Source organism: Manis pentadactyla, chromosome 5 (assembly GCF_030020395.1).
Source record: "Manis pentadactyla isolate mManPen7 chromosome 5, mManPen7.hap1, whole genome shotgun sequence".
NCBI lineage: Eukaryota > Metazoa > Chordata > Mammalia > Pholidota > Manidae > Manis > Manis pentadactyla.
In genome coordinates this window covers 177783581-177810215 of record NC_080023.1, presented here as the reverse complement: position 1 = coordinate 177810215, position 26635 = coordinate 177783581, and the positions used below count along the sequence as shown (strand labels likewise).

The 26635-nt window shown below is 57.8% G+C and overlaps 1 protein-coding gene across 8 annotated transcripts; it reads left to right on the top strand.

Annotated features, from left to right (window-relative positions):
- The first annotated feature begins 1254 nt into the window (after nucleotides 1-1254).
- Nucleotides 1255-25621, top strand: GMEB2 (glucocorticoid modulatory element binding protein 2). 8 transcript variants are annotated; one of them, XM_057503166.1, is made up of 12 exons: nucleotides 1255-1882; nucleotides 2493-2631; nucleotides 6104-6247; nucleotides 7096-7230; nucleotides 13241-13338; nucleotides 13914-14041; nucleotides 17592-17695; nucleotides 19652-19809; nucleotides 21807-21878; nucleotides 22107-22244; nucleotides 22487-22609; nucleotides 23022-25621. In XM_057503166.1, the coding sequence occupies exons 4-12, from the start codon at nucleotides 7103-7105 to the stop codon at nucleotides 23714-23716; spliced, it is 1644 nt and encodes a 547-aa protein (XP_057359149.1). In that variant the 5' UTR covers nucleotides 1255-1882; nucleotides 2493-2631; nucleotides 6104-6247; nucleotides 7096-7102; the 3' UTR covers nucleotides 23717-25621. The 8 variants fall into 8 exon arrangements, with proteins under 8 accessions (XP_057359149.1, XP_057359150.1, XP_036757589.1 ...); XM_057503167.1 differs by having other exon boundaries at nucleotides 7046-7230; XM_036901694.2 differs by lacking the exon at nucleotides 2493-2631.
- Nucleotides 25622-26635: the final 1014 nt, after the last annotated feature.

The following is a 26635-nucleotide window of genomic DNA, read 5'->3' as shown; positions in this document are numbered from 1 at the left end:
GAGGGTGGGGCGCAGCAACTCCATGGTGAGTGCCTGGTGATACACTCATGGTCTCGGCCTCTTGGGGGTCTTGTTGTCAGGAGAGGGTCTGAAGTCAGTGATGTGACAGTGTGTTTACTCTCGTCTGTGACACACCAAGAGTGAAGGCTCTCTTCCCCTTGGGAGCCCAGGTTGGGCTGGGCATCCCACATGGGTGTTCCTGGGGAACCCATCTTACAGTATGAACCAATCTGTCCTGCTGGCCAAGCAGAGTGCAGTGCTGTGTGACCTCTTTGGGAGACAGAAGAGTGAACACAGGTTCAGATACTAGGACTGATGTCCTGTGGCAGAAACAGGCAGAGGTCCTGCAGCAGTTAAGAGAGTTGGGGGGCCCACAGACTTCAGGGCTGGTGGCTGCAGCTCACCCTGACTGGATGGCAGTCACACCTGGCACAGGCAAGCTCCCTGCCCTCCCGTGCCCTCATGCCACACAGGCCTGTCCTTATCTCTGGCACCCTTCTGGGCCTTCTCCCTTTTTACTTTATTAACATTTATTTCTGAAACGTGAGGACAGGGGATTCAGATAAATGACAAACACTGACAGAGACTGTGCGCACCGCTCTCCTATTTACCAAATAATAAAATAGCACTGACAAAAATTCAGTATTTAAATTTCTAAAAAGAGACCTTTTCCATCACGGTCTGAGTATTCTCACTACTGAAAACAATGAAAGTGCAACGCCCCAGTTATGCCACCGCTCGAATGAAACTGGCTTGAAAACTTGCCATTCTGGGAAATGGCCTTCGGAGGTCTTCTTACTTAAGTTTGAACACGGGCTCACCGCTTGGTCCTAAGCATGGCATTTGTTTCCTACCTTCTGTACCCCAGGGACAGCCTTTCACCCAAAGCCCGGGTTCTCTGCAGCCGCTACCAAGGGCAGCAGCGACTCCAAACCCATCAGCAGAGCTCAGGCGAGCCGGCCCGTCCTGAGGACAGCCAGCCTCAGTCACCCTCTGGGTGCGACTCCGACCGTCCAGTGCGGGTGGGAAGACAAGGGTGCCCACCGCCGCCCCGCAGCAGCTTCCTCCAGGGTCCTCAGGCCACGCGCGGAGGGCCCGAGACGCCCGGCTCTGTGCAGGTGAAGCCCCAGCCCCACTGTGGCCTCCACTGCAGCTTTCCGCAACACGTCTCCCCAAGGAACGCCATAGAAGCCGAGTGATGCGTATCTTCCTAACATTCTTGAAAATCCAAGGCTTTTATATTCCAGCTCTCTTCCCGGAGAGCGGGCAAGCAAGCGCAATTCTCAGGGCATTCTTATTCCTCCATTTGGGCGTCTTGTATGGCTCGGCGACCACAGAGAAACTGAATTTCCAGTTTAACTGCTTACACGAGGGCGCGGCTCTGCGGCGGGGGCTCGGGCTCAGGGTTCACCCCCAGCACCGCGCGCGTAGGCACCTGCCGCGAGCACGAAGGGCGCCCGTTCACGCACAAGACGCCTCATCCCTGCAAAGCCGCCCTACGCACCCTTCCCGGCTCGGACCCCCAGCTCCTACCCGCGGAGGGGAAGCTATGGAGATGGGGCGCTGCAGGCGTTTCCCGGGAGTCGCCGCCGCGCCCCCTAAGCCCGCGCACACGCGCCGTACCCCGCCGGGCCTTATTTCTCAGCACCGCCCGTCTTCCCGACGAGCGCCAAATAAGTCTCCGGGCCCCGTCCTGCCCTGCGTGCGCGGCCCCGCCGCCTGCGTCACTAGGAAGCGCGCGCCCGGGCCGCCGCCGCCGCCGCCGCCGCCGAATCCCCAACAAGGAGCGGAGCCCGCGGCCGCCGCCTCCGCCGCCACCGCCCTCCCGCCGCCAGCTCCGCCGCCCGCCTGCCGGCGCCCGCGCAGGCCCGGCCAGGCCCAGGTAAGCGCCCGCGGCCCCCCTGTGGCGGGCCTCCAGCTCCGCCGCGCGCCGCCGTCCAGTCAGGGGTCCCTGCGGAGCGTCAGGACGTTACGGCGGGGGGAGGGGAGCGGGGGAGGGGCGGCGGCGCGCGGCGGGCGTCACGGGCGTCGCCGGCGTCACGGGCCCGCGTCAGGCGGCGTCCGCGGCGGCGTCGCCTCCATCTTGGCGGAAGGCGACGGCGGCGGTCCCGGGCGGCCGTGGGCGTGAGCAAGGCAAGGTCGCGCTGGCCCAGTCGAGTCCGTGCCAGGGCGCCCCCAGGCCGCGCCCGTGGGGTCTACCCTGGCATCGGGGGCCTCGGCCCGGCCGTGCTGCCCGCCCCGCCGCGCCCCGGAGCCCGCTGTGCCCGCGGCCCTGCCCGTGCGCCCCCACCGCAGCCTTGCCCGTGTGGCTGCCGGGGCCGCGGTGGCGCGGAGCGGGACCGAATCAGTACTGCCAGGAATGACGGGACACCCTCGGTTAACTTTATAGTTCGTCTGCGTGATTGACTTTTCCATTGAACCAAAGCTCCAAGTTCCCTGCTAGTACTTCAAATATAAGTTCGGTTGTTGTTGTTTTACATACAAAAATGCAGGACGTAACTAGTGGATACAGCCTGATGAGTTTGGAGATAAGGCACACTGGGCAGCCATCACCACCACCTGCCCCGGAAACCCATCCGCCGCCTCCGGAAGTTTCTTCCTACCCTCATTATTACTACTATTTAGTGATAAGTACGTTTAAAATAAGATTACCTTCCTAGAAAACGTTTGAGTGTACGATACAGTATTGTTAACCATAGGCACTGCTGTACTGTGGGTCTCCAGGATACAATTCATCTGGTACAACCAAAACTTATGTTTTTTTACTATTATCTCTTGGTTTCTCCTCCCTGCCTCCTCTGGCAACCACTATGCCACTCCGCTCCTCTGAGTAACTGTCTAGATGCTTCGTATAAGTGGTATTTGTTCTGTGGCTTGTGTCACTTAGCATGTTCATCCATGTTGTGGCAAATGGCAGAATTTCCCTCTTTTTTAAGGCTAAACTAATTCCATTGTGTGCATATGCCACATTTTTGTCCATTCATCTGTCTGTGGACACTTAGGCTGTTGCTGTATCTTGGCTGCTGCGAGTAACACCACAGCGAATGTGGGAGTGCAGAGATCTCTTGGAGATCCTGACTGCATTTCCTTTGGATAAATACCCGGAAGGAGAATTGCTGGGTCCTATGGTATTTCTATTTTTAGTTTTTTGAGGAACCTCCACAGTTTTCCACAGTGGCTGCACCGGTTTACAGTCCTGCCCACAGTGCACAGCGCTGCAACAGTGCATGGCAGTCTTAAGGAAAAATCAAATGGATTAAATCAAACCCAAATATAACAAGCAGACTGTTCAGAAATTATTCATCAAGTATAAAAATCGTGGAGACATATTGAAACAGGGAGAATTTGTACATGTACATATAAATGTGTAAGTTATTGTGAATTTAGAACACATAAAACGGTGTTCAAACCTGGGCCTTGAAGTAATAACCCATTTGCCTGAACTGGGAAGGGAAGCTGCTCCAGTGTGTTTGCAGAGCCATAGGACAGGACCATGTGCAGGGGACTGCACATGTGCGTCCTGACCAGCCTGCCTCAGTAGGATGTGTGCCCGCAGAGCTGGGCATCTGCCCCAGAGGAGGGTGCGGCTGCCCAGGCCAGTGTTTCAAGAGAAGCTGGAGGCATATTTTTTTTAGGTGAGCCATGTAAACTTCGAAAAAACATCCTTTTCTGAAACATCCTGAGGATCAAAGAAATGCTGCCAGTAGGCCATTGTGTATGACCTGTTTCTAGTGGCGTTTTTATCAGAGGAAAGGATTTGTGGTTTTGCAGAACATGTGCGAGGCTAGAACTGAATGTGACGTGCTGACCACACACCAACGTTTTTGTCTTGTTTTTTGACATTTGTACCCGATAATACTGTTTTTGAAATGTTTTCTCATATCTAGCTTCAATTGGGGCTCAATTCACACTAGTAAGGAATCCAGGCTTTTGTGGGATCCAAGCTGAGCTTGGATCTCAGCTCTGCCACATACGAAGGGGCGAGGAGGATGTGGCAGGGGCATGATTACTCTCTGTAGGGTTAGTGCTGTGTCTAAACGTAATTGTATCAAGGCCTGTTTTCTGTGCAGTAGCTTTTGTGTGTGTGGTTCTGAGAACTTAACACAGTTGCCATCGGAGGGCAAGAACTCAGTCTCATGTGTTGGCATTTGGGTGTGGACAGCTGCCTGTACGACGGCTCCTGCATTTCTGCAGCTTTTGGTTGAAGCCTGACTTCATGGCGCCTGTGGTGCTCACCCAGTGGAAGTAGAGGTACTGGGTAAGACGCTAACCCCTGAGAAATCAGCACCAAAGGCCTGCAGCATTTTAAGTGCAACTTTACAGTGAATTTTCATTCACATTTGTTTAAAGCTCTTTGTTTCAAAGCCTAAGTCTAAAACACGAAGGTTGTATTTTAGAAATGTGCAGTAAGTCTGTCAAGGTAAGTGGATCCATTACTTCTCCTGTCCTGGCAAAGCAACTGAAGACACAGCACAGGTGGGCCCAGTTTCTGCCATTATCAATACTGCTCAACAGCTTGGCACCTTCTTGACCAAGGATGAACCCATGTGGGCATGTCAAAACTGCCTGGTCTACAGTTTGCCCTAGGGCTCTCTCTCGGTGTTGCACATTCTGTTGGTGTTGCACATCTATGACAGATGTGTAATGACATGTAGTGCCATGCAGAGGAGTCACGGTCCAGGAATCTCTGGGTTACCCCTGCTCGCCCTTCCCACACCACCTGCTGGCAGCCGCTGCTCCTTGCCCTGTCTCCGTGCTGTCGCCTTTCGGGACCAGCTTCTTTTGCTGATGAAGGTGCATTTAAGCTTGCTACTTCTTTTCTTTTTCTCTTTGAATAATATTCCATTATGGAATTAAGCCATTTGTTTCTCCATTCACTTCTTGAAGAATCTAATTTTTCACAGTCTCCCGGGGCAGAATCTGCCGCTTTGGTATAGAAGCAGCACTGCATCCCCTCTGAAGGTACTGGGGTTACGTGCCTGCATACATTGGAAATCCCCCCAGACGCTGTCAGGGTATTTGCTTTCAGCTGTCATACAAGTTTAAAGAACTTGAGAGAAAAGCGGTTCATTATATTCACCCAGATGGGTGCCATTTCAGCTGTCCTGCCCTCCTTCCTGAAGCCCAGGCTTCCCCCCACTGCCCTTTCCCTTCTGCCAAAGAGTCTGCCAGCATTTTTTCTGGAGCAGAAACCAACTCTGCTTCTGCCCAACTCTCACTTCCCTTTATCTGAAAAGCTCTTTTTTTGCTGTCATTCCTACAGGGGCTCTTGCTGTTGAGGAGCCCTGGCTGATAGCGCATCACAGCACGTTATCCCTGCCTTTTAGCCCTGTGGTTTCTGATGAGGATTCCCAAATCCTTTTAATTGTTCTCAAATCGAGAATGCGTGCTTTTTTATCTGGCTGCTTTTGAGATACTCTTGCTTTGGTTTTCAGCAATTTGATTAAGGTCTGGGCATGGATTTCTTTGAATTTATCCTGTTTGAGGTTTGCTGAGCTGCTCGAATGAGTTTATAGCTTTTACTAAATTTGGCAATGTTTAGCTATGATTTTCAAAAAATTTTTTTCAGCTTCACACTTCCTTCCCTTTTCTTTCTGGGCCCAGAGATGCCGATGTCCAGCTTCCTGAGGTTCTGCACTCCCTGAGGCTGTGTTCATTTTGTTTCCCATCTTCTCCCTGATGTTCAGATTGGATCATTTCTATTGATCTATCCTTATTTTTATTATTCCATTTCCTGTCTCTCTCATCTCCATTCTGATACTGAGCCCATCCAGTGAATTTTTCATTTCTGTAATTATATTTTTAATTCTAAAATTTCCGCTTGGCTGTAACTTCCCCAGATTTTCTGGCTTTCCGCTTGGTGTCAAGTATGTGTGGCTGCGCTCCTGAGCATGTTAGAATAGCTGCTTTCAAGTCACTGCCGTTCCTAGTGATCAGCTCAGAGGGGGCTTCTGATTATTTTCTCTCTTGAGGATTGGTCAGACTGCCCTGATTCTTTGTATGTCGAACATTTTGGATTGTAATCTGCATACTGTGACTGTTAATGTTGTGAGACTCTGGGTCTTATTCAATCTCAGGGAGAAGGGGGGTGTTTCTGCCACAGGAGGAAGCATCCTGGCCAGACCCGAGCTGCAGATCTGAGCTGCCTGTGGCCAGGGCCTCGCTTGGGGTCAGTCTCCAGAGCCTTGCAGTGCCGTGTGCATCTGTCCCGTAGGTCAGCTCTCAACACCTCTGGCTTGCCATTTAGGTGAGGCCCCATTGGCAGATGTGGGGTGACCCTGGCACACACACACTGCATGTGCCCCCACCTCTCCTCCCTCCTCTCCAATCCTCCCCCCACCTCCTGGATCTCCAGGGCCCCCGTCTTCATCCTCTAGCTAGAAACCCTGGGCTTCCGTGTGTCCCCGGTGCTGTAACATCTCCGGGCAGGGTCTTCCCTGGGCCACGTTTCAAAGGGCGGAGGGCAGGAGAGCAGCAGGCTCCACATAGCCTTAGGCTCAGCCGGCCTCGACTCCCTCCGAGCCTTAGGGGCCTCCAGGCCACTGCCATTCCAGTGTTATAGCAGGGACGGGTGCCAGAGGGCAGAGCCAGTGAAGAAAAACAGCGATAAAAGGACATTTCCCTTCTTTCTGTTCTTTGGGGTTTTCCCTTCTATTTCCTGAGACCAGAGACAGGACTGGCCTCCGAGTGGGATGGGACTGCCTCTGAGTTCAGGCCAGGGGACACAGAGGGATGTGGCAACAGGAGACTCACCGCGGGGTCTACCCGCACCCTGGTCTCCTTCCCCGTCCCTGTGGGGTGACCCCAGCTTTTAGGCCCAGGTGCAGCATGCGGCATGTGCCACTCGGAGTTTAGCCTATCTGGTGGCATATCGTGGGAGAGGCACTTACCCCATCCTCGCTAGAACCATGGCCCTGGAACAACTCTGCTCTTGTCATTTCTGTCAAAACATAGTGGGCTGGGGCTGCACATGGCTCTTTGGAGACCCTTGGGAGGTGCCCCTGCAGACACGGAGGCCCTGAGACCTGCTTGATGTGTCCTTCAGGACCTGGGGCCCTGGCAGAGTGACGTTCTTGGTCCTGGTGTTCCCTGCAGCTGAGCCATGGCGACCCCAGAAGTGAGTGTCCACATGGAGGAGGTGGTGGTGGTGACAACGCCTGACACGGCAGTGGACGGCAGTGGCGTGGAGGAGGTGAAGACTGTGCTGGTGACGACCGACTTGGCTCACGGGTGAGGATGGGCCTCTGTCCTTTGAGGGCTGCGGGCTCAGGCTTGCGCCCTGGGCATAGCATGAGGGGCCTTTGGTGTTTCCTCGTGGTTATTCTAAGATGGGCCCCAGTGTCCTGGCAGCTGAGAGGGTGAAGAAGTGGAAACGTTGGGCAGCCAGGGCAGAAGGTACTTCATCTTTGCCTCTCCTCGTGCCTCTTGCCCACAGGGACCTGGGCCGGGCGGGTGTTCCTGTCCATGTCGTCACTGCTGTGTCTCGTGTGTGGCATGTTCAGACCGGCCTCAGCACTGCCGCGGGGTGGGCATTTCCCCGTGCACCCTGGCAGAACTCCTACGGGGAAGGCCCCAGCCCCAGGCCGATCCCTGCGCAGCAGACACTGGAGCACTCCCTGCTGCACAGGCTACTTGCAGCTGCTCGGGGTGGGACCCCTGCCCAGTTCCCACTGCTTTGGAGCCTTGATGTCGGGACCGGCCGCCTGCTGGTGGATAAAGGGTTGGCCCTTGGTTGGCTTATGCACCGCTCATCTGCCTCATTGACGGCACGTGGCCGGTGGAGACGCAGGACCTCTCAATTGGCTTTTCCCTCCAAGTCAGGATCTATGTGTCTGCTTGCATGCTGTGGGCACAGCAGTGCCAGATGGCACCCGAATCTCCTGCCTGTGCGCTCTGCAGTGACCTCCCCTCCCCGCCTTGGATCCGGGACCGCGGAGATGAGTGCATGTGGCTGGGGTGCTCAGCTCTCTCAGCCCGCTCCCTGGGGCGCGTGAGCACCCGGCTCACCCTGCTCTCACTGAGGCACTCTGGTCCCTGCCCGGCCGGCGCTCTGGCGCCCCCTTGTGACCCAGCCTTGGTGGGAAGGAGCTAACGGATCCAGACCCACACTGGCACCTTCCCAGCTGCGGTCCCCGACCCATAAGGCCACACTCCTGTTGGATTAGAGCCCCCCATGTGACCTCACGTAATGTTAATAACTCCTGTGCCCAGATGCAGCCGTAGATTGGCACGACTCACCCAGAGCAGCAGTGCCCGCCCTGTTTTCCTGGGGAAAGTGTCTCTGCCGTCGGAGGTTTGGGAGCTGGGCTGGGGCTGCAGCCTCGGACCAGGACACCAGCTCCCTTGGGGCGCTCCCCATTCACCGACTGACCAGGGGCCTGCTTTTTTCCTGGGGGTGTTCTCCTAGGGGGCTGGGGGCAGTGGAGATGGAACTGCTCGCTCCCCAGCTTTTAGCCAATTCTGGCCACATTCCTTTTACTTCTGTTTCCAGGGAGCTAGTGTCCCGGTCTTGAGGTTTGGGGTAGAAATTGGGTTGGTGGCCATCTTGTCCTATATTTAATTTGTCATTTTATTGGGAAGTTTGAAATTTTTGAAAGTTAAAATTACTACCTTATTGCTATAAAGTGTATATGATAGAACATTAGAAAATACGGATAAGCAAAAGTGAAAGCAGCCATATTCCTCCCCCCCGGAGTCCTGCCACTGACTTTGCCAGCAGAACTTTCCAGGTGTTCTGTTTCTATTTGAGCATGTGAATGTTTCTTCCTTTAAGCCCCTTTTTTATAATGCACACGCAGGGTGTATACATGAGTGCAGAACACTGAAGTCACGTTTCCAGCCCCCCAGACTGCCCCACAAGACCCAACCTCACTGTACGTCACTCTCTGTTCTGGTTTTGTTGGGTTGGGACCAGTGGTCTCCGCCTTCCCATGCTGACACAGTTTTGTCTCTTCTCATACTCAGTTCATGCTCATCACGGGCTCCTTGAGGTCAGCCCTCTCTGCTTTGGGGGCAGGCTACAGTGCCCTGGAGATTCTGGGGAGCCTTTAACTGTCATGGCCTGAAAACCTTCTGAGGTTAGACAGAGGATTGCCCAGCCACAGCCTTGGTTCAGTCTTGATGATCCTGATGCCATTTCTTACTTTGAAAGTCTTTTGCCAGGTGGGAAAGTGGAAGTGTAGAATAGTTGACTCCTGTATTCCTGTAAATCTACCCCAGGATGACTGTCTCCCCTTCCTGCATGTTGGCTCCCAAAAAGGCAGTTGACATTTTGTGGCTCTGCCTGAGACTTTCCTCTGGAGAGCTGCTCGCAGCCCTTTAGGCGTCCCACCGTTTTGGCATCGGAGATTTACAGTTTAGCCAGTTCTGTACTGCTTGGCGCAGGCCCTTTCCCAAGCCCACTGCTGCCACTCCTGCCCCTGACTCCCCACAGACTTTCTGTGCTTTGTCTCAGCATTTTCTGACGGACCCCACTTCCAGGACGGTTTCTGTGTTAGTTATGTTTGCTGAATAACCACCACAAAGCTTAGTGGCTCAAGACATCACGTTTGTGATTTCTTAGGATTTGGTGGGTTGGCTGAGTGGTGGTTCTGGCTTGGCCTGTGCTGTGGGCCCAGCTCGGTGGTCTGGTACCCTCACTCAAGGGTCCGGGGCACCACGTGGGCCGCCAGAGGCTCTGTGCGTGGCACTCATCCTCCGGGACATGTGCTGGGTATCTTCATGGTGGAAGGTTCCGGCAGTCGGCCTGGGAGCTTCAAGGCCTCCGGGCATGGCCACGTTTGCGGTCATAGAATTGGGACTCTGAAGTGCGGTCCATGTCCCATCACTTATGGGAGGAAAGGAGTGGCTTCCCTTTGGAGAAGGAGACCCCAGGCTGGCAGCCAAGGTGGGTTCACCCTGAAGGACCCGAAGATTTCTCCTTTTTCTGTGGGAAACCATGCTGTTAGCCCACCAGCTGAAAGCCGAGATCTCCTCTCGATACTCATTCCAGCAAACATGGGAGGCAGAAGCTGGTGGATCGCTTTGTGGGTGCTGATTTCTTTTCTGGCTGATTTCTTTTCTGGCTGAATTCTTTTCTGGCTGATTTCTTTTCTGGCTGATTTCTTAGGGGAGGACTTGGAGTGTTGCTCCTTTGTGAAAGCCCACTAGGGCTGCCTCCCACCCGCTGCTCCGCCATGCAGCAGGCAGCATAGCCACGGCTGGGAGGACAGCAGCACTTTGTGGTCAGCAGTTCCCACAAACATGTTAAGCCCATGTTCATGGTGAAGTGGACATTTTCCAAATGAAGTTCTAACTGCAGATGCCAGTTAACTGATGTCTCATGGAGCTGTGGGGATTCCTTCCCCTGTGTGTGCAGAGACAGCGGGGGCAGAGCTCTGCCCTCACGTCTGCTTCCAGGTGACCCTTTGGTCTTGGCTGGAAGTGGGTGCCATGTTGGCTTAGGACATCCTCTCATTTGCTCGTTCTCGGCCTGGGACAGGGACTGTGCCCTGACTTGTCAATGCTGAGCTCTCAAGTCTGGGGTTGATGCTTCCATGTCTCCCACTCCTGACATGCTTCCTCTTGGGGAATGTCCTTGTCTGTGGCATGAAAGGGCACCCTCTCCGGCTTTGTCACTGTCCTCTTCACCTCCACAGGTTCTGGTTCCAAGGCCAGCTTCCCAGAGCCCGTGTGCCCCGTGCTGTCACTCATTCATATTCTTCACACAAGTCACTCCAAGGGGCCCCAAAGCCCAGCTCTCCCTCCTGACCTGGGTGGGGTGAGGCCCGGAGCCTTGGAGCTCGGGCAGTGGGGTCACCGCAGGAGTCGTCGTCATAAGCAGGGGACTGGGGACGGGCTCCCTGGGGCGGCCCCTGGGCAGCGCATGCTGCTCTCTGGGACCTTGGGGAGCAGGTGGGATTAGCATAGAGGCTCTCAGCAGGGGCCTCTGAAGGATACAGGGAGCAGGGCCAGTGGGTGAGGTCTGGTGGGAAGAGCCTCAGGACTAGTGTGCTGAGAGACCCAGCCAGGCCCTGGGACGCTGACCCAACCCTGAGGGGGCCCTCCAGGCAGGTGCGCTGCAGGGGCTGGGCACTGCTCCATGGTCACCACAGTCGCCAAACCTGCTCTTTGCCCTGAGGAGCCCCCTCCCTCTGTGCCTTCGCATTGGCTGCTGCTGCTCCTGCAGCCGTGGCTGCCTCTGGTCTGACCACCCTGACCCAGATGCTCCCAGGGCTCCTGTCTCACAGGCAGAGCACTTGGCCCCTTGGGCCACCTGCTCCTATTTCCACAGCGGCCTCTGCCCTGGGACCTCGCTTTCTCCCTGTGGCTGAGCAGCTGCCCTGGGCTCAAGTGGCCAGACCCCTGTCCCCACGCCCACCTGCCCGGCCTCTCCCCCTCACTCACTCCATGACCACAGCACCTTTCCCACACTACCAAGCCCCACTGTGATGGCCACACTTGGCCGAGCCCCAGCCTCTCTGAGTGTGGGTACCAGGGTTCCCATGGCTCACAGCTGGCAAGCCAGAGTACAGACTTTTAGTGCCACACAGTGGCAGAAAGCCCCCCAGCCCCATGGAGCCCATATTCTGTCACTTCCTTACAAGGAGTTCAGAGACTGTATACCTGCTCTGTGGTTTGGGGAGCTGGGGCATGGCCACCTTTGGGGCAAGGGCCAAGGGACCTCACGAGACGGCCCTGGAGCCATACCCTGCGGTCTCCCAGCCAGACCCTGTCAGGTGCCCCGCAATCACCCTGCAGGCACCTGAACTTATACCCCGTCTGGAGCCTGGGATCTGGGGGTCCTGTCCCCTCCACCAGGATTGCTGACCTCTTGGCCCTGGGTCCTCTGCTGAGTGCACACCCAGGAGCCTCTCCCAGGCATCCTCACCACCTCCAGCCCCTTCCCACTGCCAAGCATCCTTTCTGTGGTGGGAGTTCAAGTAAAGCCAAGACTTCTGGTGCTTTCAGGGCCGAGTCCCACCCACCCCCACCCACCCGGCAGCATAGCAGTGAGGCCCTGCGTCGTTGCCTGGCTCACAAAGGCCTCCTGGGGCCCCCTGTGCCCTCCTGCCAGCTCCTGACTCTCAGCGTTCTGGGTTCAGCATCCCCAGAGCACCAGGTGGCCTTCCTGGCCCCTCCCTCACTCCCTGCCTCCCTGGTGGGAGTGTGGGCTGCGGGAAGTCAGTGCTCTTCCTTGCGAGTGTCCCAGTCCCTGAAGTGGGGTGCTGCTGGGAGGGGAGTGGCCATGCTGGGAGGCGTTTGGGGCTCAGGGCATTTGCTAGGGGCGTGAATGGATGCCCTGAGCCACCCCTGAAAGCATGTCTGCTCTTGAGCAAACCTGCTTCTGAATGTAACACCCATGCAAGAACGCACAGCACTGTACGCTCAGTGGTCAGGAAGTGTACACGCTGGGCAGGGAGCCCCCAGCCCCGCCACCCCAGGTTCCAGGGACCAGACTGCCTCCCCATTTCCCACAGTCCTGCAGGGCTCTCTGTGAGTATGGGACACGCCACTCCCAGGGCTGCCCCACCTCCCGTGGGGTGTGTGGCCAGGAGGGTCCCCATTCGAGGTATTGTTTGCATCCTTGTGAGCGAGGAAGATGCCAATGGCCTCCGGTCCCAGGCGGCCTCCTTCACCTGTTTCCCTCTGGGCAGTGTGCCAACCCGTGAGGCACTTTATGGGATGTCAGGACACGTGTTTGCTCTCGTATGCCATACACATTTCCCACCAGTTCTCTCCTTTTTAAAAAAATTAAGTTTTTTTTTTTTTAAGGCAAATCTATCATCTTTTTTATGGTGTAAGAAAACCTCTCACCATTTTGAAACTATTTTGTGAAATGTCATTTTTTCCTTTTAATGCTTTTATGGCTTTGCTGCAAGTCTTTACATTGGATTTGTCTGCAGTTTGGTGTAAGTTGAGGTTAGGCAGTGGGTGATTTTTTTCTTTCTAAAATCTTATGCTTTTGATAGTTTCTATAAACCAAGTGAAATTGTCACAGAAATGGAAAACTCTATTGAAGAAAGAAATGGGGGTTTAGAATTCCTGCCGTGTGCTCATCCCGCTCAGATGCGCTCTGTGGTCTCACGTGTGGGTGCTGTCGTGGCCCCAAAGGCACAGCCTTTCAGAGGGGCATCTGCTGGGGGTGGCTGTGCAGTGACTGCCAGCACCAGGTCCCCAGCCACACCGCCACCGGGCTCTCGGACGAGGGGGAGGCAAGGCGCCACACCAGGCCTGCTGACGTCCCTCCCTCCTTTCCCAGGGGCGACCTGACAGAAGATAACATGGAGACGGAGAATGCGGCGGCAGCCGCCGCAGCTGCGTTCACGGCGACCTCGCAGCTCAAGGAGGCCGTGTTAGGTAGGCAGCCTGCCTTCTCATTGCAGTCCCGCAGGCAGCTCTGGGGGTGGTGTTCCTGAGAGGATGGGCTTCCCGGGGGTCACTCAGGGCACAAGGCCCTTCTGCAGGCTCTTCCCAGAGGGGCCGTGGCCATGGAGGCCCAGGCTTGCAGCCCCCTGCCTGTGGCTCTGCTCATCATGACTCAGTGGAGTTTCTGCAGACAGAACACTCTCGTTATTTTTCGGTTGCCTAATATTTAAGGCCTTAGAGCTCCTCAGAACAGAAAGAGTAAGTTTCTCTAGAATTGTTCCAAGTAAAGTTTGACTCTTTCCTTAAGTGGCTCCTCGGTGGGACCATAGTTTGATGTAATTACTAATACAGCTGTGGTTACGCTGCTCTTGCAACTTTACCTGGAACACCAGTGGGGACCGATGAGAAGCGTGCCCTGCCCACCAGGGCCTAGCTCAGCCCTCCCGGAGTTCAGTTCCTGGTTTCCTGGTTGGCAGCCATGTCCGTGCCCTTTCAGGAAGTGCTCTGAAGAGGTCGTAACTGATTTTCTGTTTCCCCCCCTTTCCCTGTCAACACACCATGAGAAGTGAAGATGGCGGAAGAGGAGGAGAACATGGAGGCTGAAATCGTGTACCCCATTACCTGCGGGGACAGCAGGGCCAACTTGATCTGGAGGAAGTTCGTGTGCCCTGGCATCAATGTGAAGTGTGTTCAGGTGAGGGTCGTGTAGCCCCTGTGCCAGCTGCAGGGGAGGCTTCTTGGTGTGGCAGCTGTGAGGCCAGTGAGAGGAGAGCCCTGCTCCCAGGTGGGAGCTCGGGCAGAAATCCCAGTGTTTGGGAGCGCAGAGAAGGAATAAGCCATCGGGGACAGATAGGGTCACCACCAAGGACACAAGGAAAAGCGCCGGGAATGGTGATTCTCTGTGACGAGGGGCGCTGTGGGGAGAGGTGGGGGCGGCAGGCCTGGCTGCCCAGCTGCGAGCGGCTTTACCAGGTGGAGTGAGACATGCTCAGGGAAGCCACCTGTCTTTTTCCAGCGATGTGGCAGATTAGGTACCCAGGCTCATCCTGTGGAAACAACCAAAAATGCCAGTGGAGGTATTTTCATAATGCACCTAAGCTGGCGAAAAAGGAGGAAACACTCAGACCCAGGACCCGGGGGAGCTGTGGTGGGGTGGTCCCACCTCCAGCCCAGCCTACACAGCCTCTCCTGCGGGTTTCCGGCCTCACACTGCACAGGCTGCAGTGCGTGCAGCCCAGCACTCCCTGGGGGCGGTGGGCTTGTCCCCGGGCAGGCCACTGCTCCAGAGGTCCCCACCCTCAGCGCCAGGGCGAACCACTGCTGATGTACTCCCAGCCCAGCGCACCCCTGGGACGAGGAGGGCACCTGCCTCACATCTTAGCCTGAGCAGAAAGCAGAACCCTTTCGTGGGCTACTCTGTGGCCAGACAGAAACCTTAGACTGGGAGTTTCTTTGCAGGTGGTTCCCCAGCAACCCGACAGGAGCAAATGAAAACTCTTTAGGGGGAACTTGTTTTTTTGCAGGTTTCAAGTAGTTTCAAGGAAACTGCCATGAAAAGAAGTAGCTTACAGTAAAAAAAACCCAAAACAGCACGCGGGAAAGCGGTGCTGATGGGGGCACAGACACAGGGCAGAGGCCCACAGAGGTTCCCACGGTGGCTTTTCAGACACGGAATATGAAACAGTTACGTTTAATTTGTTTTGAGACATAAAAGAGAGGCTTGAACATGGCTAAAGCATAAGCAGATTCGGAAAACGAACTAGAAATGAAGATACAATGAACTCGGACACTCGGGTCAGTTCCGCAGCAGGTCAGACGCAGCTGGAGGGAATGAGTGACCCGGAAGGTAGAGAAGTAAAGCACTCAGAATACAATGCACAGAAATGAAAGGAGGGAAGTAAGATGAGAGAGCCTAGTGCCTCTGAGTTTCGGAAGGAGGAAAGAGGAAGGGCCTGAGAATTTTCCTGGAGGAGGAGGAAAGCAACCACATCTCAGGAAGGCATGGCCGCCGGCTCAGAGGGCCTTCCCGGCTCCCCCGGGACTGCTTGGCGTCAGAAGAGTCGATGATGGTGTGGAACACACCGAGCGTGACGCCGCAGGAGCTGCATTCACTGCGGCGTGTGTGGTCACCATGCCCAGTGAATGGGGAGGAGGGGGCACTTGTATCAGAATGCCAAGTGGTAAGTGTCGAAGCAGCAGGGCGGCCCCCATGCAGCGTGTGCCCTGGGTGAGGGGCAGCAGCTGCAGTGGGGGGCCTGGCACTCAGCCCCTCCACCAAGTGACAGTGTGGACATCATATCCCAACAGGCCCCCTTCATGTGCCCCCAAAGCAAGATGGGCATGAACTCTGTGGCATTCTTGCCCAAAATGCAGAACCTGACTCTACTCATGAGAAAACATCAGACAAACACAAATTGGAGGCAGTCTACAGAAAAATTGACCTGCATGCTTCAAAAATGAAGTTGTGAAGGCAGGCTGAGGAGCTGCTTTGCTGGAGGGGATGAGGACACAGCAGGGGGAGCAGCATGCGGTCCAGGCCGGTCCTGCGTGAGGACGGTCACTCTGAAGGCTCTGCGGGGACAGTCTGTGGGATCTGAGTACTGCCTGTGGGCCTGGTAGTGGCTCATGAATGCTGATTTCCCGACCTTGAGCGTCATACATGGCTATGGAAGAGAACCCCATTCCTAGCAGTGGGCACGAGGTACCTGGGCCAGATGCCTGTAGGTCTGCTGCCGGGAGGAGCCATGTGTGCTCACGGCACAGGTGCGTGAGCGGGAGGGCGCGTTAGTGCTCTGTGCCATTCTCAGTCATTCCCAAGTTTGAAATAACAGCAGAATAAAAAGCTAGAAGCAGAAAAGGAGCCTCTCTGTAGGTAGCATCATCCTGGAGCCGCAGAATGAGATTCCTTGACCCCTCAGCCCACCTCCCGGAGGCCCTGCAGAAGCCAGGGGACGGAAGCTCAGAGAGCATCACTGCACACGGGGAAGTCATCTTTGGAAACCAGGAAGTTCTCAGGCAAAACTGTTTGTCACCAGTGAGTCAGCACAGGGGTTTCCCCGTAAGTGTTCTAGGCAGAGAGCAGGTGGTTCTGGGTTGGAGTTCTTGGGTGAAGAGTGAGGCATCAGGACTCGGGGTGGCCAGCTAGGTGGTGGCTGCCTCGTCTGCCAGTGGCTGGGGTGGGTCAGAGTCTGTAGCCGGGTATGGCATCAGGTCCCCGGCAGGGATGGCTTTGTGTCTGCGGGTGTGGGCGTCCCGTCTGGTGAGCTCCCTGACTCCAGCTGCCAGTGCTCGGGCCAGGCTTCCTGACCAGCTGAGTGAGGGATCAAGGCTCCGTGCACTCAGAGCAAGTGTGAGGGGTGCCTAAGAGATTAAGAGCATTGCTCCTGGGGTGGCTGTTCCCAGGCCAGTCGTGTGTGCTGTGACCTGGGTCTGATGGAGATGCTGGGCCGAGCCCTCTGCCCCGGGCAGGGTAATCTGAGCGCAGACAGCAGGGCACCAGGAGGAAGCCAGCCGCCCAGCCTGGATCTAACAGCACATTCAGGCCACTGTTGGAGCTTTCATTTCTGCCTCTGTGGAGACCCAGTGACTCATGCATCCCTGGCTGGCCTATTTTCTAAGTAAACAGTTTCGTTTGATCTTTTGGTTCCAGTAATTATTTGTTTGACAAGATCAAATAGGATGTGTTCACCTGCTCAGGCCTTCTGAGCTCCAGCACTGGGCAGAGCCATCGGGTCTCAGAGCCTTACGAGTAGGGTTGGTCCCCTGACCTTGAGGCGGATGTGGGCGCCTCAGAGCAAGACAAACCTGCTGTGTGCTGCCTGTGAAGGTGGGTGTTGGGGCCGGGACTGAGGGCACGTCTCATGGTATCTTTGGTGGCGTCCCATGTGAAGGGGAGGGCGCCTGGCCTTGCTGAGTGATGCAGTCGCTGCTGTGCCCAGGCCCCAGGCCTGCGGTGTGTTCTGGCAGGGCAGTGCCAGGCCCCCGGCTCCGTCCCCAGGCCCCCCAGCTGCTGCAAGCAGTGGGAAGTTGGCTCCCAGTCCTGCCTGCATGAGGGCCACACCTCGTTTTAGTGAATCGTTGTCCGTGAGTGGGCCGCTGTTGGCTGACTCCCAAATGTGTCCCAGAGCCGTGCCCTGCCGCCCTGCACGCCCCACCCCCAGGCTGGGCTCCAGACAAGGCGCAGGCAGGAGAAGAGGGCGGCGAGAGGCGCCCCCTGACCCTCGCTGCTGCGCTTCCCTCCACAGTATGATGAGCACGTGATCAGCCCGAAGGAGTTTGTGCACCTGGCCGGCAAGTCCACCCTGAAGGACTGGAAGAGAGCCATCCGCATGAACGGCATCATGCTCAGGTGGGCGCCCGCGGGCGGGGGCCGTGGCCGACGGGTGACATGGGCACTGGTGTCAGGGCCCCTCCTCGGTGGAAGCACAGCGGCCACTGTTCCTTCATCTGTCTGTGGGTTTTGAAGAGCCTGTAGCTGTGAGGAGAGCCGTCCTTGTCCCCGGGGGCTGCACTGCCCACAGCCCTGCAAACGTGTAGGACTCTGCTGCCTCGCGTTTTCCCACTGGTTCTTGAGCGAGGGCACCTGTGGCAATTGGACAGTCAAACGGTAGCTGTGTGAGCGGTGTGTGCACGTCAGAAAGGCAGCCAGGGCCACCTCTTGGCCTTCTGCTGCCTTTATCATGGCACCTCTTACTGAAGTGTGCAGAATGCACACATCCCTGGGGAGGGTGGCCTGCCTCTGCATGTCCTGTGTGCTCCCTGCGTGAAAATAAGCTCACCCACTACAGCCCGGGCCAGTGTCCGGGTGGAGAGCCCCCTTCCCTTTAACGTCTGGTGTGTGTCAGTCTGGCCAGTTGTCTGGACTCTGTCCTTCCTGGCACGGCCAGTCTGCCTGGCAAGCTTCCTGTCCAGGCCACACCTGTGTTTGGGGATTGTGTCTGCCTCCTCAAAGCTGGATGGCTCCCTGGCCTTTTGTGCCATGGATGTTCTTGGTGTGCAGACCAGTGGGTTTCCAGGGGGGTCCGGGGCCCTCCCCATCATCCTCAGAGCAGGAGGGGTGCGGGCTTCTGCGAAGCCTGGGGAGGGACCCGGGGCCTTTCAGTGTGTTCTCCCCGGAGTGGCAAGTCTAGTTCTCAAGTCATGGGAACAGCTCATCCCTCCTGATGTGGTGAAGGGCACCTCCAGGCAGCCGCTCCTGCCCTCTCTCTTGCCTCTGCTCATATCCACAGGCCCTCTGCCTGTCTGGCCAGAGATGGCACTATTTCTGATCACATCTGGCATGGCTGGTTTGGGTCACTTTGTGCTAAAGGGGCTGCTTTTCTCCGTGTGTCATTCCTGGGAGAAGCGGCTTTTGTCCCTGGGCTTGTGTTTGCCACCACAGAAGTTCCTGCAGCCCCCACTGGGAGCCTCCAACCACAGCCGTGTTCACTGCCCTTGGGAACCACGGTCTGGGCCTGAAAGGTGCTGATGCCCAGGCCCATGGACCACCCAGCTGGGCCCTTTTCGCAGTGCTCCCAACTTCTTTCTAAGCCACAGCTATCAAGCCGGCCCCTGACTTGCTAGAAAGTGTCTTGGTGGGATTGGCTGTGGGGAGGTGGTGGGCAGCTTCACAGGAAGAGCCCGGCTGGGGAGGCGTGCTGACAGATGCCCGCCCTGAGGTCAGTGCAGCCACTGCCCGAAGGCCGAGCAATGCAGGGGGCCCTATGGAGCCGCTGACCCTCATGGGTTGAGGGAGGCTGATTGAGACTTGCCCAGACTTAAACCCGGCCCTCAGGAAGAGGCCATTCCCAGCAGTCGTGCCTTCCTGACAAGACCAAGGGATGGAAGAGACAGCCTCGGGGGCAGCCGGAAGCCAGGGCGTGTGTCTGGTCCCCATTAGGCTGCACACCATGCAGGTGTCTGCACCTGTGTCAGCTGTGGGTCTGCACCCTGGGGGCTGCTGGGCAGCGGAGCATCCTGGAAGGCCCAGCCCCACAGCACCTGACTGGCATCTCCAAGATGCCCACTGGTCAGGGCCCTCATTTCCTGCTCGGGCTATTGGCCATGGCAGTCACACTTCTTGTGAACAGAGCACGCGTGGGCAGCCAAGGCCTCCTGCCTGGTGCAAGTACACTAGCTGAGAACTCTGGGCCCCCATGGAGCCCACCTCCCACCTCAGGGGTGCAGCCTTCGGGCCAGCTGTTCGCAGCTGCTGCCTTCCCCTTGGGACCTGAGTCGTGAGTGGGGAGCGAGGCGCCTCCAGTCCATTTGTGCACATGGGTGGCCTGGGCTTGGCACGTGACTGATGCTCAGTCTCCGTGTGCAGGAAGATCATGGACTCCGGAGAGCTGGACTTCTACCAGCATGACAAGGTTTGCTCCAACACCTGCCGCAGCACCAAGATCGACCTCTCTGGAGCCCGTGTGTCCCTGAGCAGCCCCACGCCGGCCGAGTACATCCCACTCACACCCGCCACGGCCGACGGTACGTGCTGGGCCCGACGCTTTGTTCCTGCTGCTCAGGACCCCACCCGCTGGCTGCTGGTGCCGAGGTGGGCTTGGCGCACGTTCTCTGGCAGCCCGGCTGTCCCCACCCAGGCTCCACTGTCCCCTTGGGGTCCTGCAGTGTCAGCAGCCACTGCCTCCTTCCCAACCAGGGAAGTCTTGCTGAATTTCTGTTTTATCCAAAGGGAAATTCAAATAGTTTTCTTTTTTGAGCCATTTTTTATTATAAAATACAATAACGGACACTAGAGAAGTGCATGGTAAAGCCAGCGCCAGGTCCACCACCAGCTCTGGCCGGTTCAGGGAGCGCCTTCACCACCCTGGGCTGCTCCCCAGGCGGGAGCCCGCACATCCCACAGCGCTTGGCACATGGCAAGTGTGCTGCATCCCTGCCCCTTGGTTGGACTGGCATGTCTGCCGCTCCTCCAGGTTGGTGTCTGTGCCTCTAGCTCATGGAAGGACTGAGCATTCGCTGGAATTCCTCCGGTTCTTTGAGTAGAGGGTCCTTTTGATCCCGAAGTTAGGGTGGAATTGGCCCTGAGTTCCTGACCCACACTGGTGAGAATCTGGTGCATCCCCAAGGACGTCACCTGCATGGTTGCTATGCTGTCACTCCATGGGGACAGGCTGCTGCGTGGCCAGGGACCAGCCTCGTCTCTGAGCAGGTGGTTCGGGGGCCATAGTTGCGTCGTTCGCTGCGGGTGTGCCCCTGCCCCTGCCTACATGGGGCTGCGCAGTGCCAACAGCTGGCCTCCGTTTGGGGTCCCTCCTAGAAGCTGCAGGCGCACTCAAGTCGCCAGCAGTCAGGAGGCTGGCTGTTGTAGGCTCTTCCCTCTTCCCGTGTGTGTGGTCTGCAGTGATGTGGGCCTGGGTCCTTCAGACTTCTTTCTGGACCGATCCCCAGGCTGGGTCCTGGTCTGGCTTTTTGGATGGCACGAGGTGTGTGGGCAGGGGCTGGGTCACAGCAAAGGCCCTTCCCCTGGGAGACACGCCGAGACATGTATCCCACTCCATGGCTGGTGGCTTTCCTGACAGCAGGGCTGGTCAGCGTTGTGGGGTCAGCCCGAGGCAGCCGTTCCCAGCACCTGCGGGTCAGTGCAGGAGCGTCAGGGTCGGGCTCGGCTCTGGAGCTGTCGTCCGCGGCGGTCTGGATGGGTCTGTCGCTTTACTTATACTTACCTGTGTGGCTTCCTCAGCCAGGGTTCTCCAAGAACGTCTGACTGGTCTACTGTGTAGTTAGAGACTGGGGGTCACCCAGACTGTGGGAAATCTCTGCTCAGGCCCCAGATTATTCCAGGCATGTGAGATTCCTCACCGTGACGTCTTTGGTGGACATGGGAGAGGCTGGGCAGCGTGACATTGAAAAACCCACACGAAGCTGTTAGCCAGTCGTGGGCTTGTTTTTAAGGCAGGTTCTCTATCAGAAACAGCCCCAAATGGCCAAACGCCTGCGGTTCCCTCTGCTGTGCTCTGTAGGCACAAGGCGGACTCAGTGGCAACAGGATGGCTGGCTGGTCCTGCCTCTGCTGATCTAGGGAATGGAAATGGCGGAGATACTAAGATACACAATGGAGCACACACGTCGGAGGTGCGTGGGGAGGGGGTGCCCCGGTGGGCCAGCCCCCAGCAGTCACGACCCCCGGCTCGCACTCGGAGAACACAACAGGCAAAGCAGTGTGCCGACCCGCCAGTCTGGGGTCCGGATGGGGAAGTGTAAACAGAGGAACTGTGCAATGTTGAGCATCGCTAAGACTGGGTGGTGGGTTCAAGGGGACTCATATTCTTTCTCCTTTGGACACATTTGAAGATGGGATTAAAAGGTTTGAAAGCAAATTTAAAGTGCAAAGCAAGTGAATCCTTTGCCCTAGTATGTGTGTCAATTTTGTGAAAACTGGTGCGAAGGGAAGATTTGGAGCTTGTACCCCGGTGGCCACCGGGGCAGCTCATGGGGCGGCTCATGGGGCGTGTTGGTTGCAGTGAATGGGTCGCCTGCTACCATCACCATAGAAACCTGCGAGGACCCCGGAGACTGGACCACAGCTATTGGAGGTAGGCACTCCCACCTGCCCTCACCCTCCGGGAGACTGGGAGGGCTGGGAGCCTCGTGGCCAAAGTGGCAGTGCAGTGGGGTCCCTGGGTGCGGGGCCGCCTGGCCCACCCCCTGCAGCTGTTGGGTGTGTAGATGCGGGTGTCCTCCTGTCAGCTCTTTGCTTCTCTGTGTGGTGAGGAGCCCACGCAGGGCTCTTCCTGTTGGACCTCCACCTTCTTCCCTCACAGATGACACGTTTGCCTTCTGGAGAGGCCTCAAGGATGCCGGCCTGCTGGATGAGGTCATACAGGAGTGCCACCAGGGGCTGGTGGACACCATGGCAGGCCTGCAGCAGCGGGCCCAGGACCCCCCACTGCAGCTCCGAGGTGAGAGGTCCTGCTGGCTTGGCATCAGTGTTGGGGGCTGGCCAGCTGCCTCAGGGCTGGCACAGGCTGCCTGCCCCGCAAGGTGGAGCTGAGCCCAGCAGCATCTGCAGCGGGTGGGCGGTTAGCCCTTCTCCCTGTAGCCCTTCTGTGCCACCGGGCCAGAGCTGCAGGGTAGAGCCAGAGTAGGGCACGGGCGGGGACAGACCCCGGGGTCCCGCGCTCAGTGCTTGCTCGCCCTTCAGACGCCGTGCTCCTCAATAACATCGTGCAGAATTTCGGCATGCTGGATCTGGTGAAGAAGGTGCTGGCCAGCCACAAGTGCCAGATGGACCGCTCCCGTGAGCAATATGCCCGTGACCTGGCAGGTGTGCCCGGGGCGGGACCACGCCACCCTGTGGGAGCGCGGCAGGGCGGGGCCACAGTATGGGAAATCAGGATGGAGCATGTGTGCTGTGCACAGGGAGGTGGGCAGGTGCCACGGTGGTGCCCAGCACACGCCCTGAGCCTACACACGTATGTGCAGAGCAGCAGAGCCAGGAGCTCCTCTGCCGCCTGCCTCTCCCAGGTGCCCTCACTGCCCTTGTGGGCCGTGTGCTGTTTTGACCTACTTTTTATCTTAGTATGTCCCTAGAGCAGCTCTCCATTCAGAACCAGGGATGCCTGGGTCATGCTAAAGAGAGCAGGAAGCTCGGTCCCCAGGACCCCCACATCAGCCCTAACACTGACGCCCTGATCCCAGGTGCCCCTTGTTCCCGCCCTCGCTGACCCTGTCCCCAGGTCCCCTGCCCTGCCCTGCGCTGACGCTGTCCCTGCCTGCAGCCCTGGAGCAGCAGTGCGATGAGCACCGTCGGCGGGCCAAGGAGCTGAAGCACAAGTCCCAGCACCTCAGCAACGTGCTCATGACGCTGACCCCCGTTTCCCTGCCGCCTCCCACCAAGCGGCCCCGGCTTGCCAGGGCCACCTCCGGGCCAGCCGCCATCGCCTCGCAGGTGCTCACGCAGTCTGCCCAGATCACCCTCGGCCCTGGCGTGCCCCAGCTGACCGGCGTGCCCCTTGGCAAAGTGGTGTCCGCGCTGCCCTCCCCCGTGCTGGGCAAGGGCTCGCCCCAGGCTGCGCCCACCAGCTCCCCAGCCTCGCCACTGCTCGGGGGCTACACAGTGCTGGCCTCGCCGGGCACCGCTTTCCCAAGCACGGTGGAGATCCACCCGGACGCACCCAGCCTCGCAGTCCTTAGCACAGCTGCTGTGCAGGACGGCAGTGCCGTGGTCAAGGTGGTGAGCCCACTGCAGCTGCTCACACTGCCCAGCCTGGGCCCTGCCCTGCAGAATGTGGCCCAGGTGGCACCTGGGGGCAGCACCATCCTCACAGTGCCCACAGGGGCTGTTGAGAGCACCATGGCAGCCTCAGGGCCCGAGGACCACACAGCCACCATCGAGGTGGCCACAGTGGCGGAAGGCCACGAGCACAAGTAGCCGCTAGCAGAGGGTGAGGCCTCTGCAGGCCCAGGGCTGGCTGCCTCTCTTGAGGTCACGGCCAGGTGGGAGCATGGCACCGGTGCCCAGCGGGTCCTTCAGGGCTGCTGAACCAAAGAGGAAATGCCAAAACAGGAGAGAAAAAGGGACAGAAATGACAGCAGCCGTGAAACCGGTCTTCGAGTTCTGAGCCTCCTCCCTTTCATTGCTGGGAAATATATTTTTTCATCTGTTGCTTCTTAATACTGTTTACACCTTAGGCCCAATCAGGAGCCAGGTGGGAGAGGCTGAGAGGCCAGGTGCAGCGGGTGACATACAGATCCGGGGACGCCCAAGGGCGCTCATGTGTGAGGACCTTGGTGAGCCTGAGCCGCTGAGGAGGGACATTACTAACACATGTCTTGGGAACCCCAAGTGTGGAACCCGTGGATCCTATGGATTCGTTTCTTCCCACAATTCTCTGTAGGGTTGGTGCAGCTTGTACCTGCTGTCCCGTCTCCAGTGGGCTTCATGGGCGTGGCAGGTCTGCGCGGGCTCAGGTCTGGCGACGCCTGGGTACCTGGGGTTTGGGTGCACATCCTGGGGGCACCCACCTGTGCAGAGAGGCCCGAGGCGCCGGCCTGCCCTCTTACGGGGGACGCGCCTGCCTGGCAGGTGCTCAGTGTGCAAGTCCTTGTATGCGCCCTGGTATTTGTAAGTGAACTGTCCAGTCAGCTTCTAGGAAGAGCTGGATTTATAGCATTTTCAACGTAAACAATGTTGAGTGCCTAGGCTTCCCAAATCTGATCTGGGTTCCAGACTGTTTTGCATGAAGTGACTGTTGGGATGGCCCATGGGTGGTGCGGTGCGGGGCTCTGCTGCCCCAGACCAGGAGCCCCGCCCTCCCAGGGAAGCCCGATGGTGGACTTTGTCCTCCTGGGGTGAATGTGAGCAACAGGATGGGGGCCCAGGAGGGTCCCCACAGGGTAGGTGGAGACGCCTCTTCAGACCTGGGGCTCCTGTCACCCTCATGCTCAACCTTCAGGGGTCCCCTGATGGGGACACTGGTGCCCAGTGGGCTGGGCCAAGCTAGCCCCCACTGACATGGGAACCAGGGGACTCACGGGAAGGGCTGTCTGAGGGGTCTGAGTCTGAACTCAGGAGGAAGACCAACCAGGTGGCCACCCTCTGGGTCCCTGTGGCCACCCTGGGCCTCGTGCCAGATCCCTGGCCTGTGGAAGACCCTCCTCTGGGCCCACAGTGGGAGGGAGCCACCCACCTCGTGCTTTGAGGGACTAGGTTCTGCCCATCCGCCCTGCCGTCAAGTGCCCCGGCCTCTGCGCAGCGGCCCAGCCCACTCGAGCTGTTGTTTTCTGTCTTCTTTCTGTTCATCTGTGTCTGCTGCTGTTGTGGGTCAGCTGTTCAGGTGACATTTGTGTGTTTGTGTATATACGCCTTGTGTAAGCTTGCCTGCACCGAGTGGCGAGGCCTGTTACAGGCCGCGGGGGGTGGGCGCCACACCAGCTCAGACCGTGTGGAAAACCATGTATAACAGCGCACCTTGCCCTCTGAGTGGGACATTCTCCCTCCCTTCAAAGCACCGTCCCTGCCCCCAGAGCCGTACAAACGGAAACCACAGATGCCCCAGAATCACCCCACCTCCCTCCACCTGGGCTGGGAGGGCCCTGCGCCCCAGCGGGGGAGGGGGTTTGCCATCAAGGAGACCGCAGCCCAAGGGGAGGGAGTGTCAGGCCGGCGTCCCCCAGGGTGGGAGCTCAGGCTGTCCTGGCCGCCAGGCTTTGGTTCTGGGAAGGCACCGCCGGCTCAAAGGCAGCCCGGGGAAGGGGGGCATCTGAGTGATACTTTGTATGTGGTTTTGCAAGTATCTGCTTGGTACTTCGATTTAAAATAAAACGTTTTTCATAATCTCTGTCTGCCTCTTTGACGAGCACCTGTGGAGTGCGTCACATTCCGCGTACACACGCCCGCCAGCCCACCTGGGCTCACACTCTGACGCCTGCTCTAGAGAAGCTGTGGTCGGTGGCCCCAAGGCCCTTCCACGGTCCCAAGGTCAAGACTCTTCAGAATGACTGCAGGTGCTACTGGCCTTCCTCTTCCCTCGCTGCTCTGAGGGGGCTTTTCCGGAGGCATGGTGGCATCACCACGACTGGCAGGCTGGCCCATGGAGAGTGTGCGTGTGTCCTCACACTTCTAAAGATGGCCAGATTTAACTTGTGACTCGTAAAGGTGCAGAGGGAGCCCACACATGCATGCTTGGGGGATCCTGGGACCAAGTGGGGAGCCTGCCCTGGGAGGTGCCCTCAGTGGCACTGCCGCCTGAGCAAGGCGCCAGGCTCCTGCTTGGGGTGATGTCCAGTGGCCTGTGAGCCAGCCAGGAGTGGAAGACGGCACAGCCTCATCCAGGGCTCAGGGGGGCCGCAGGAGGCCGCCTGCACCACAGGGAGGAGTGTGGGGCACCTCAGCTCCCTACGGGATTGCAGTAGAGGGCATGCATGGAGAGGCACCCTGCCTGCAGGAAAGGGGCTTCCAGTGGGGTCCCTGGCACCCCAGCACCTGGGCCAGGGCAAGAGGACCCTGACTTCCATGGCACTCCTCTAGAGCATCAAACCATGCCAGTGGAGTGGTGTGGCATGTGCCCAGCATGGGAGGGCTGTTTTGCCGGGTGTGCCCTGGCCCCTGTGGCCCTGGGCTGGGCAATGCCAGGAGAACAGTGCTGGGGGAGGGGAGAAAGTGGCCAGAGAGAGTGAGGCCTTCAGTGGATCTTAGGTGATCCTCCGTGGGCCCCAGCCCCCGGGACGGCACAGCACCCCTGGGCCCCAGCTCTTTGACGGCTGACAGCGTATTGAAGAGGGCAAGCAGACATGGGTGCCTGGAGGACCCTGCTGCTCCCCAGGGGTGGTCGCAGGTCCTCTGGGACGG